Genomic DNA, 12,369 nt, shown 5'->3' on the forward strand with positions numbered 1-12,369 from the left:
AGAAAGGCGGCATACTAGTTGAACAAACAAACAAACAAACAAATAAATAAATAAATAAATGTTTGGAGAATGTGCTCCCGGTCATTCTGTGTGATTAGATATTCCTTAATGTGGCTTATTCTCTGAAACTCCACAATCCAATCTATTCCAGGTTGTGGTCCTGACCAACTCATCCTTGAAGGAACAGCTGGATATCAGTGATTTCTGCCATACCAATCAAATTTGCTTTGTCCTAGCTAACACAAAGGGCCTGGCTGGGTATGTATGGATGAATGGGTTGTCCTTTTTCTAGGAGGGGATCAAGGAAATGGAAAATTTACATAAATAATGCTGGAACATTGCAGGGATTACTATTTTTTTAAAATAGGAAGACCCTGTGGTTGAAAGTTACCACCGGTCTGTATGTTTGCTAGGTACTTCTAAGGGTGGCACATAAATTGAATGCATCATTTGAAGCATAACTTATTTTTGTCTTTCTCTTGACTCCAGACAGGTTTTTTGTGATTTTGGAGAAAAACATGTGGTGTATGATCCTTCAGAAGCTGACCCTGCATCTGCTGCCATTAAACACATCACCTTGGTAACTTCCTTCCCTGTGATACAATGGCTGTTGCACCCAATATACAATCACATACTGTGCAAACCAAGCTAATGTCTTTTTACAACCACTCTATTTTCTGTATTACTTTTCTACTCATAATTCCGTTCTTGCGCCATCTCCTTTAAAACCTCAATATAATGTCTCTACCCAAGGCAGCCCCCATGTTTATTTTTATGAAGGGATTATCAGGAGATGGTGTCTGATTTTGGTCAAGGGGAATCATCTAAACAATGAATAATGTCATGACAAGGGGCTTATATTTATGTGAAATCCCAGCTCATTCCCACTGTGGATGGGGAATTTCCATTTCAAAGCAACTACTCTCTCTCAAGCTGAAAAGCAGGGATGGTCGTGGAGGTAAGCTAAACTTCTGATTTTTTCCTATAGCTGGACTATTACTAATTAACCCTTGTCAATTTTATTAATATTGCAAGGTCAACTTGGAGTGCATTTTATATTGGAGTCCAAGCGACTGGAGAGGAAATTGGTTGATCATGCTGAAAGGGAAGATTGATAATTAATCTTGGATTTCACTCTTTTATTCAGGGTAATCCTGGTCTCTTGACTGTGGCCCATGATGATGAGCAGGAACATTGCTTTATGGATGGTGACTGGGTGATGTTCTCTGAGATTGAAGGGATGACACAACTGAATAGTTCTAAACCACGCCAGATTTGTGTGAAAGGTAACAGGACACTTTTTCTTTCCCTTCGTGGCTCCATTTGTCTTTCTTACTTGAATGCGGAACATGTTCATAAAATACTGGAGGATTAATATGGAAAATCCATCAAGAAGTTGAGCTGATAAAGAGTATATAGGTAGTACTCAATTTACAACAGTTCATTTAGTGACCATTCAAAATGACAACGGTACTTAAAAAGTGACTTATGACTGTTTTTTACACTTATGACCGTTCCAGCATCCCCATGGTCACATGATCAAAATTCAGATGCTTGGCAACTGGGTCATATTTATGACGATTGCAGTGTCCCAGGGTCATGTGATCATCCTTTGCGACCTTCTGACAAGGAAAGTCAATGGGGAATCCAGATTCACTTAACAACCATGTTACTAACTTAACAAAGGCAATGAATCACTTAACAATTGTGGCAAGAAAAATCGTAAAATGTGGCAAACTCATTTAACAAATGTTTTACTTAGCAACATAAAATTTTGGGCTCAGTTGTGGTCATAACTCAAGGACTATCTGTATAAGAGAAAAATGACTGGATATTATAGTAGTGATGTTGATAGGAACATTAAGGAAAGTTGTGAGACTTCAATGTGGAGGTTTAAAATATTTGTCAGAAAACCAAAACACTTCCAAACTCAGAAAAACCTGAACTGCAAAGATTACATTTTTAGCAATTGAATTCACAAGTTTTTATCTGACTCTTAAAATTAAACTGCTTAGGGCTAGGAACAGGGTTAAACAAGCACTCAGGGCAGAACCTGAATCTTTTTACTCTGTTTTTAGAAAAATACATCCTGGAAATTGGAGACACGTCTTCCTTTTCCCCATACCAACATGGTGGGATCATCACTCAGGTCAAGATGCCTGAAAAACACTCTTATGTAAGTTCTCTTTTCTGAACTATACATATCTTGGGAATTTTGAAAAATTGAGTTCTTCTTTTCAGGCTGCTTTACAGAAAGGACTGATTCTTGAACAAGTATGTTGCTCTAGCTAAGAATTATGAGGTGTACAGAATTATTTCATAGGGAAGAGATTAAAATAAGCTTCCCTCAACTTTTTACCTTCCTGAGATTTTTAGACTATTGATTCTTTCATAATGAATTAACACTGTACATCCTCCAGTTGAAATGAGGCTGGGAGGTAGAGTGCGTGCTTGAGAAAGGTTAGAGTAAGCTGAGCTTGCTTGCTTGTGATACAAAATTCTGTGTAGAAAACTGGGCTGGCCAGTAACTCTGTAGTATAATACATGCTGCATGCAGAAAATCTCAGCTTTGCTCCAGATTGAGTCAAACTGGGAAGAACATCCATCTGAGCTCAACTTAAAAGTCACTGTAGATCAATGGCCCATTTATCAATAGTGACATGTAACAGAATGGTTCTCCTCTTCTGAACTTAACCCTAACACACACACACATACACACACGAGAGAAAATGGCAGCACATCCCTTTCCCAGCGGAGAGTATTGAGACAAAACAAGCTAAGCATCTCATTCTTTCCTGGAGTTCAGGATTGGATCACTGTCTGAATGGTTCAGGGTAGTTAGTGCACTCTCTCATTATATATATTTTGTGGTTTGTACTTGGGAGAAAATGGTAAATGCAAGCTCAGCCCCATGGCTTGTTCATTATTGTATAACTATATTAGTAGAAATGAATGTCAACAATATTATTGAATTTCTTTATGTACTTCAAAAGTACCATAGCTCAGCGGTCCCCAACTTTTCCGGCTCTGCGGACCAGCAGCGGGGGTGGCGGGGCAGGGGGAAGAGGTGATGTTTTCATGTTTGTGCCTTCCACTTGTGCAAATGGAGTTTCACTTGCGTGCTCGACCACCACTTGCACAGCCTGGTTCCCAATAGGCCATGGCATGCTACCGGGCCACAGATGGGGTTTGGGAATCCCTGCCATAGTTGATAAGTGTTAAAGAGTAATTTGCTAGTATATAATTTCTTGTAAAAAGAGGGCTTTTTGTTTCTGCAGTTCTTTATTACGGTGATGTTGGATTTAAAATTCAAAAATCTGAGACTTGCTGGGGTAGAAGTTCCTGAGCTAGCTGGCCTTCACTTATTCTTGTGGCAGGAGAACACTTTTCTTGAGATATGGTATCTGAGAGAAAGGATGTGTTATTAGATACAGCTTTCCCTTTGTGCTTATTTCTCGATATTCGTAGAAGTCTCTGCGAGCCTGCATGGCTAATCCGAAGATCAATACCCACAGTACAAAGAAAATGTTTCGTTATCGCACTCTTCATGAAGCCTTCCAGGCACTTCACACATTCCAGGATAAATTTGGTCGACGTCCTAGCCCTCAGAATCAGGTAAGTCTGGTCTACCTACCTATCCAGCAATTTACCTTTTTCCCGCTCTTCCCTTCCCTTCCCTTCCTCAGCCAAATCTTTTCTTCAACTTCAGTAATTATTCCTTGGCAGGAGGATGCAGACATGTTAGTAGAGCTGGTGGAGATCCCAGTTATGGATCAGGAACAAGAGAATCTGATACGGACATTTGCGTATGGATGTATGGGGGATCTGAGCCCTATGAATAGCCTTATTGGAGGCCTTGCTGCCCAAGAAGTCCTAAAGGTGAGTGGCAGAACAGGCAGAGGTTGACTGACTGATTTGATTGCTTTTTTAAAAAAAAAATATTAAAGAGACAAGATGAATACCTATTGAACCAAGGATTTATTCTCATTCTAAAGACAAGTAGAACAAGACTTAAGAGTAGGTAAAATCTGGTCTGTGTTACCTCCTTTTCCTCTCTTCAGTAACTCTTAGCCCAGCATTGCTCTGATTAACCCTTCAGTGCTCTCCTTTCCTTTTCTTCTCTGCTCCTCTTAGCTGTTGCTAGTGATATCACAGTATGGCATACAGCTAGTCCTTGGTTAATGACAGTAATTGGAAACAAAATCTCCATTGTTAAGCAACGCCACCATAAAGTGTGGTGTCACGTGACTTTAGCGCTTCGCAATCCCTTGGCACCTGCCTGAGACACCCCATGTTCTTATCTTACTGCACTGACTCTCTGCTTTGCTTCTGCTCCTCCTTGTCTCTGGGGGCTGGCTGAAAGATCTGCCTGCTGAAGGAGTTCAGCTCCCCTCCATACATGGCAGGGAACTCTTTCTAGACTATAATTAAGTGAATGGTCATAAAACAGAGACTACCTGTGGTTCCCCAAAATTCTATCTACTAAAGCAATGTTTCTCAACCTTGGCCGCTGGACGATGTGTGGACTTCAACTCCCAGAATTCCCCAGCCAACAGAGCTGGCTGGGGAATTCTGGGAGTTGAAGTCCACACATCGTCCAGCGGCCAAGGTTGAGAAACACTGTACTAAAGGAATTGCAGTCCACATACCAACTGCAATCATTTCCCATAGATATTTCTGATGGATTTCCGTTTTATGTGTGTGATATTAATCATGTTATGCTAAACTGAATTTTTATCACATAATAATTGGAAACATTGTGCCCAAACCTTTAATTATTAACGACATTTTATTAAGTGATAGGGAAATTCTGCTACAACATGGCCTGTGAATAAAAAGCTAGTGGTCCAGTGATTAAAGAAACCTGAATTTGGTAAACCCAGGTTCAAGTTCTCATTCAATGATAAACTCTGATTGCAAGGTTAAAATGGGAGGAGGAATATTAGATATCCTGCCTTGAGCTACTGGATAAATTCAATGTAGGTTATACCCACAATAATTAATAATTATGCTAGAGATATCTAATATAAAGTAGCAGTTTAAAAAACCTATAAATCAGAAAGTAGGTTTCACCTCTTTTGGGAATTCAATATGTGCCCTAGGCAAGCCAGTCTTTTTCAACCTCAATATTCCTCATGTGCAAAAAAAAGTAGAGAAATATACTAGTGGCTTAACTTACATGATTCTTGAAAGGATTAATTAATAAAATACACAAAGTGTTTTGAATGTGTGAGGGCAGTATACAATATTAGGAATAACTATTAATTCTTACAGGAAACTAAAAGGAATAGTTTTGAAGCTGCATGAGAAGTTTTCCATCCATTGTAATGGCTCTGCTAATCATTTTGTATCTGTACCTAAAGGAGCCGTCTTGGGCTTCCCATTAAGAATTGCAGGTATCCTATGTCACTGTTCTGGGTAAGGCACCCATTGAAAGCAGAACTCCGAAGCAGGTAGATTCCTCAAAGAACATGTTTATTGGATACATCATACTGGCACAGCCACTGAAAACCAACTCTAACAGTTCCTGTGGTTTTCACCTAATTAAAAGAGTAAAATCCCCCCTCCCAGGTATTGTCCAATGAAGATGGATGGCAGGCTCCTTTCCTCCTTCAACAGCCACCTGTTACAATCACCTTGGTTCCCACAGGAAAACTTTTTGTTTTGACTGTTAGCTGGGCTATCTACTCCCCCCCCTCCTTTCCCCCTCTCTGGCTTCGTGGCAACTATGAGGTAGCACAAGATGGCTTCAGCCAGGTTAGCTTCAGAGTTGACATCCTACTTGCTTTGGGCCCAGTACTGAAATTCAGCTTTCTGACTGCCATTAAGTGGCCTTGTACTGGGTTTGCCAGTGAAGGATATCCACTATGTATTTTTTTAAATAGAGGCATGATTAAGCAAGTTTGAATGCTTTCGGTCTGGACATATCTTTTAATATTCAAATGTTTCTTTCACAATATTTAGCCATAATTTTGGAGCTAGATAACATGATATTCCTTTCCTGATCAGCTTGTGGTGTGTCTTTATTTTGCTTTTCCTCCTTGTTCATCTGGAGTGGGGGATTCACAGATCCTCTAGCATAGCGGTCTCCGATCATTCCAGCTCTGCGGACCAGTAGCGGAAGGGGAGGCAGATGGCAGCAGTGAAGGGAGGAGATGGTTTCAAATGGAGCTTCATACACCACTTTTGTGGCCTGGTTTTCAATGGACCATGGACTAGTGCCAGTCCACACACCGGGAGTTGGGGACCCTTGCTCTAGCATGAGGGCATATTAAAGATGGATTTTTCTAATCTGAGAACTCAACCAAGGAAGATGTATACTACTCATAGATTGTCCAAGCTATTAAGAAAGATGACAGTTAAAGACTATTGAATATTAATTTTTACTACTCCCACTAGCATAGTTTTTGCTTTAACTCCAGCGTTGTCCATATACCAAGCACAGAAGGGTTTTCTGTCCTAATTGAAATGGATTACAATATATGGAATGGATTTCAAATTAGTGGAACGACTTGCCTCCAGAAGTTGTGGGTGCTTCTTCACTGGAGGTTTTTAAGAAGGGATTGGACAGAATGGTACAGGCTTTCCTGCTTGGACTAAAAGACCTCCAAGGTCCCTTCCAACTCTGTTATTCTTTATTTTATTCAGTGTTATAAAATTTAAGTGGATGAAAGAATATTTTGCTCCTAATTTATAAAATGTCCACCAGATGGCAGTTTATGCTTTTAAATCATTTTTAAGGAAGCTGAGCTTCTCTTTTAGCTCCTCTGTTTCTCTCAGTTGCATCAGTTAGAAGGAGGTCAGAGAAGAGAGGAGAAACTCTTCCTTCAGGGACCGTTGTTCAGAAGGGTGGCCACTTAGACATCACCCCAAAAGAGGAAATGCATCTCAAGCTAATCAGTACAATATTTTAAACAAAACCATAATATATTTTACCACAGTGGAAAGATTACAGCCACATGATAGATGAGCAACTTGAAGGCTGTTCCTTCTTTTACAATGGACAAGATTCCTAATAAGAGGTGTTTTTTAAAGAGTAATAAGAGACATGATCCTCAAAGTAACAGTAACAGAGTTGGAAGGGACCTTGGAGGTCATCTAGTCCAACCCACCCCCCCCGGCTCATGTAGGAGATGTATACTAGGGATTCGAACTGTCAATCTTTCTGATCGACAAGCTCAGCGTCTTAGCCACTGAGCCACCTAGGGAATCGCCTCTTCTGCTTAGGCTCCATTTGCGCCTTGGCATACAGTCATGCCAGCCATATCACCACAGAAGTGTCTTCAGACAGCGCTGGCTCCCTCAGCTAGATGAGCCCCCGCTCCCTGGAGATGGACTCAACTGACAGTGGAAACCTTTCACCTTCACCTTTATCCCGGCCTAAAGGCCTTCACTGTATGTTCTCTCCTATGCGTGAGTGATGCATTTTCAATTAGCCATAAGATTGGTTTCATATTTCGTGAGGAAGAGAAAATAGTTATAAATAAAGGCTTTATCGTGCACTCATTTTTGCACACAGCTAGTGCTCAACTCAAGACTGTTTAATAATGGTTTGCGGTCAACAATGGCTGTCGTAAAACGTTGCACCGCCCCCGATCATTACATTTCTGGCTCCTGGCAACCTGTCCACATTTAAAACTGGTTGCCAACTGCCCTGCGATCATGTAACGGCCATTTGCAAACTTCGCTGCCAGCTACTTCAGAAAGTCATTGAAGAAACCAGCAGGGAAAGCCACAAGTGAAGGGAGTGTTGGATTTGAGGTCCAGTCCTCCGGTGCTTTGAGAGATTTCTCTTCCCCTTCATGCAGGGAAGGAAATCCTCATGGGCACTGCAGGACTGGACCTGAAATCTGGTGAAAAGACTAGCAAACGCCATCATTCTCACAAGGATCTGGGCCTCCTGGGTGTGATGGCTGCACCATGCCCTGGAGTTCTGGTTTCTCTCCCAGGGGCTTCGCTTAACAGCCGCAACTGAAAGAACCAGGATTGTGGTTATTGAGCAAAGCAGTCATGTGACATCTTGCTTAATGACCGCTTTGCTCAATGACCAAGATTCCAGGCCCAATTGTGTTTGTAAGTCAAGGACTACTTGTAAAGCTAAATGTCCACCTCTGAACACCTCGTCTTATTGCATGCTTCCTACTTTCTGAGAAGCAAAGTTCAGACACTGTAAATGTAATTATAGGACACACTGAGACTTGGGAAACTTATGGTTCAGACTTAACTTCTGTAGGGCCTTTTGCAAATGATTACGAGGCAGCTTCTGATTCTACCAGATAAATGGCACAGAGCAGCTTTTCCATCCTTATCTTTTTAATATTTTCTTGTGATAAGCAAAATCGGGAAAGAGCTTTTGGAAAAAAACAGGAAAGTTAAGAAATAGGGGATGGTGTCTCAACCATTACAACCTGGGTAAAATTCCATAAAGGAGGCAGACCGATTGCACAAAAGACACTTCATCGAGAAGCAGCCCAAGATCTTAGCTTTTATCTTTTATGAGTTGATAAGAGGTTTGTTGAAGCCCTTACTCAGAGCTCTGACACATACTGACTACCGAAAGTCAAAATATATTGGTAACTAAATAGCTAAAATCTAGCCAGTTGTATTACTAATCACAAGGTATGTCAGAGCACCTTAAAGGAAAAATCACTTGGGATTTTTCTAGCCGTTTCCCTAGATATGTCAAACGACAGAATGAACTAAAAGATGTAAGATTCTCCTACAATGGCCAAATGTTGACCTAAAATAGAAGAAATGTATAAGAGAGTTTAAAGATCAGGATCCAGATGATCCCTAGCTTGCCAGATAAAATGTATTGCAATATAATGATTACAGTCTTGCGCAAAAATAGGTAAGAAGAGCATTGTCATACTCTCATTTATTGAGATTTAATTAATCAGACTAAAACCATGGAAACTTAAAAGGTGACTTTGTGCTTGTCACCTTCAACAAACCTCAGATTTTTTGTAGTCATCACAATGAAGGGAATTCCCCATGTAAGTTGGTTTATGCTTCTAGAAGAAATACAGGCTGGATAGAACTCTAATTATTTACATCTAGTACAGTCAAATTATGTTTTCCTGTAACATGTCCTCTCTGAACTGCAGTCTTCTTACGCATTAGTGGCTCCCTCCAGCTATCATTCTCTGTTAGGCTTTCTTTCTTTCTACTCTGTCTACAATCCTGGCTCTTCAGTTTTTCAGTCGTGGAATTTCCCAATTTGATTCATGCTGAGCCATAATATGGTTTGCATAGGTTTTCTTTGGAATATTTGGTTTAGTATGATATGTGAAGACAGCCATTATAGTTTGCCGACAATGACTTACAGTATTATATTATTATGCTTGGTTGCCGAGTCAGACAATTATTTAGACTGGTTTCGGCATCTGTGTCCACCTACTAAGTCCTTCCTAAGGACCTGGGGTAGGCAAATGTTGTTATCTGATAGTGTTAAAGATATTGTCGTAGGATGTAAGCTGTTCCAAGCAAGCTGCCTTTTGCAATTGACTGATGGTGATTTTTGTCAATGCCCATGGTCTTCAAATGGTGCTCCAGATTTTTTGGGATTGCACTCCAGGCACATATTGGTACTATCTTTGTTTTCTTTTGCCATAATCGTTCTACTTTTCTTTGCAGGTCTTTGTATTTTGTGATTTTTCTGCAGTTTTTCCTCCTCTTTTATTCTGCTGTTTCAGAATACTGCAGTGTCCACTATCTAGATTTTTTTTGTATTTCTTGTGCATATTCCAATGCACCATTGTTGCTACTTTGTCATGCCATTGTTTATAGTCAGTCTCATTTGGTAAAGTGGGTTAAGTTTCAAACTTTCCTGTATCCCTTTTGGCCGTATGACTTTCACTCAGATGTACAGTGCACATTGCCCAAATAGACAACTTTCATGACAAATAACCCCCCTAAATGAAACAGGGAATGGGGTTGTATACAGTGTGTAATAATATTGATAACACATATGTAAATGAAAGAATAATTACTTTAACTTTAATAGAATTTAATATTGCTCAGTGTGATAGGCAGCAGTGTATGTATTATTCAGGGGCAATGCCAAGGCCTTTGCAGTTTTGCCTTCTGTAACAAGATTTCGACTGACGAGGCTTCATCCCAGAAGGCCCTCTGGATTCAGAGACCATTCTCCATAAAGTACCGTAACTGACCATTTGCTGCAGGTGACATATGCAGAAAGCTAGATTAAAGATTATTTGAATCACATAGAAATTAATTTCATGTGGGATGATTTCAGAGCATAGGAGTCTTGGGTTGGTAATGGCTGCAAGCATTTCATTGTCTTTTTTCCTAGAGTAATTTATTTTCTGCCTGTTGCAGTAACAGATGAGCCACTCAGTCAACTTCTTGGATGAATTAGTGTTCAACAAGATTAGTGAAGTGACTAGAATGGTGAAGAAGTACCAATCTTCTCATTCCCTGAGGGGCTTTTGTGCCTTTAACAGTTGAGTAGAAGACCCAAAGATGTGTTTTTTTCTGAATAATGAGACAGAATAAGCAAAAACATCACCTACTGAAACTGGGCCTGCTTTATAGTTTAAGATGGAGATGTGTTGGACTCCAGTTTTCGCAGTGTTCATTATAATCTTTTGCTTGAGCAAAGCTTCTATGTCATTTTGCTTGCAGGCTGTCTCAGGGAAATTCACCCCTTTGGATCAGTGGCTGTACTTTGATGCCTATGAATGCCTGCCTGAGAGGGAGGAGCTGACAGAGAAAAACTGTGCCCCAGTGAGTAGTTACATTCCATAGTTTGCCTTTTTTCCCAAACTATTCGGGTCTGACCCATCACAACTCTGTTTAGAAAGGTTTCCACTCGTGGCTGTCCAAAACATGTTCATCTCTTCTCTTCCATGATGCTGAATTCCATAAAGGCAGCCAACTAGACTTTCTGAGAATGCCCTTGAGAAACTGGGCTGGTTTCATTTTGCCTCCGGTGTGGAATGTTCCTCTTAATGTCCTAATACTTGCCATCTCCATCTCTGACAGTGTGGTAGTCGCTACGATGGGCAGATTGCTGTCTTTGGGGCCGACTTCCAAAAACAACTTGGGAAGCAGAAGTATTTCCTGGTGAGTAAGGCGTGCAACTCCTGTGGACCACATGAAACAACATTCTTACCGCACACTAACTAGGTTCATTATAATGTGTGTATTTGGTTTGGGCAAATTATGCTGTGTGCTAAGTTCCTATTTTTGTTGTCTGTTGTCTCTCCAGCTCTCATTTACCTTATCTTATCTGGGATGATAGATCTACAGCTCTTCCAAATGACCTTTGTGGGTCCAATAATGAAAACAAAAGAAAACTTTTTTTGATGAGCTAATTTCCCATTGCAAGACGGGAAACCACGTATTCATCCAGCAGCTGTTGAAAGAGAATGGATAAACTTTAGTGCCTTCCCGTTTTTCACAGCAGAGGGAGCATTTGATCATTTTTTAGCCTGAGAGGGGGCACCAAAGGAAGAATCATTATTTTTCTATGATGAGGCTTAGATTCTTCTTGCAGCTGTTATTGGTTTTGTTGGGTTCTGGTTTTTTTGTTTTTTGTTTTGGGATGGTGGTGGTAACTTATCGTTTGCTGGCAGAACTGCTGCTGTAGATATCAGATTTTATCCTAATTAACAGATTCCTGATTATCAAAGAAAGACTCCAGATGTTGAAGCTATTCCCATTAGAAGATGGGACAAAATTATTATAGCAATGGTAATGACGTCTTAAATTACAGCATATCATTTTTTGCAGATGCGAATACAAAGATTTATGGAAAATTCTACATGAATCCCTAAGTATTTTAGACCAGGAAGGAAACAAACAAGCTTAGAAGGATTGACATTGATCAAATCTCTAGTCTCCATGGGAATATTTTTGAAAAATAGAAAAATAGATAACCAAGATATATTCTTGCCAGATACACTACATTCACATTCTGCAAAATTTCCTTTTGTTCATTTGCATGACTCTATTACTGAAGGGAGTGTGTGAGATCACCACTATTTAACAGGCTTCGTGCTGCTGAGTCACATTCTGGTAATCCTGGACTTCACAGCCTTTTTAGAAACAGCTGGTAAATAGTTGATTTATAAGATAAAAGAGGGTTGGGTTGATGTTGCATCCCGGTTTTACTCCTTTTTCTTGTTTTAAGGCCCTTGCATAGTTCTTATATGTTTCACACAATAGATGAATTGGCATATGGATCCCACAAATTTCTGGATTTTCTTGTCTGTGCTTATTCCATGGCAAAATTAAGAGTTAGTCTAGTGTACCAGCTATAATGGAAACATACTAAAATCATGTGTTTCTCATTGGGTTTGGGTTTTTTTTTTTTTAGATTTTGGGCTAATTGAGATCTATAAT

General features: G+C 40.1%; 1 protein-coding gene across 3 annotated transcripts in view; it reads left to right on the top strand.

The window, feature by feature from the left end:
• UBA7 (ubiquitin like modifier activating enzyme 7) overlaps nt 1-12,369 on the top strand; it is a 48,324-nt gene that overhangs the window by 8,536 nt on the left and 27,419 nt on the right. For all 3 annotated transcript variants that reach the window (XM_070933759.1, XM_070933761.1, XM_070933760.1), the window contains exons 6-13: nt 152-258; nt 490-580; nt 1,148-1,286; nt 2,079-2,176; nt 3,469-3,615; nt 3,727-3,879; nt 10,648-10,749; nt 11,008-11,088. In XM_070933759.1, the coding sequence (XP_070789860.1) occupies nt 152-258; nt 490-580; nt 1,148-1,286; nt 2,079-2,176; nt 3,469-3,615; nt 3,727-3,879; nt 10,648-10,749; nt 11,008-11,088 (918 nt within the window). The remainder of the gene's footprint in view (nt 1-151; nt 259-489; nt 581-1,147; nt 1,287-2,078; nt 2,177-3,468; nt 3,616-3,726; nt 3,880-10,647; nt 10,750-11,007; nt 11,089-12,369) is intronic.

Source organism: Pituophis catenifer, unplaced genomic scaffold (genome assembly GCF_029215685.1).
Source record: "Pituophis catenifer annectens isolate HBS135680 unplaced genomic scaffold, rPitCat1.0.hap2 SCAF_2, whole genome shotgun sequence".
In the NCBI taxonomy this organism is placed as follows: Eukaryota; Metazoa; Chordata; class Lepidosauria; order Squamata; family Colubridae; genus Pituophis; species Pituophis catenifer.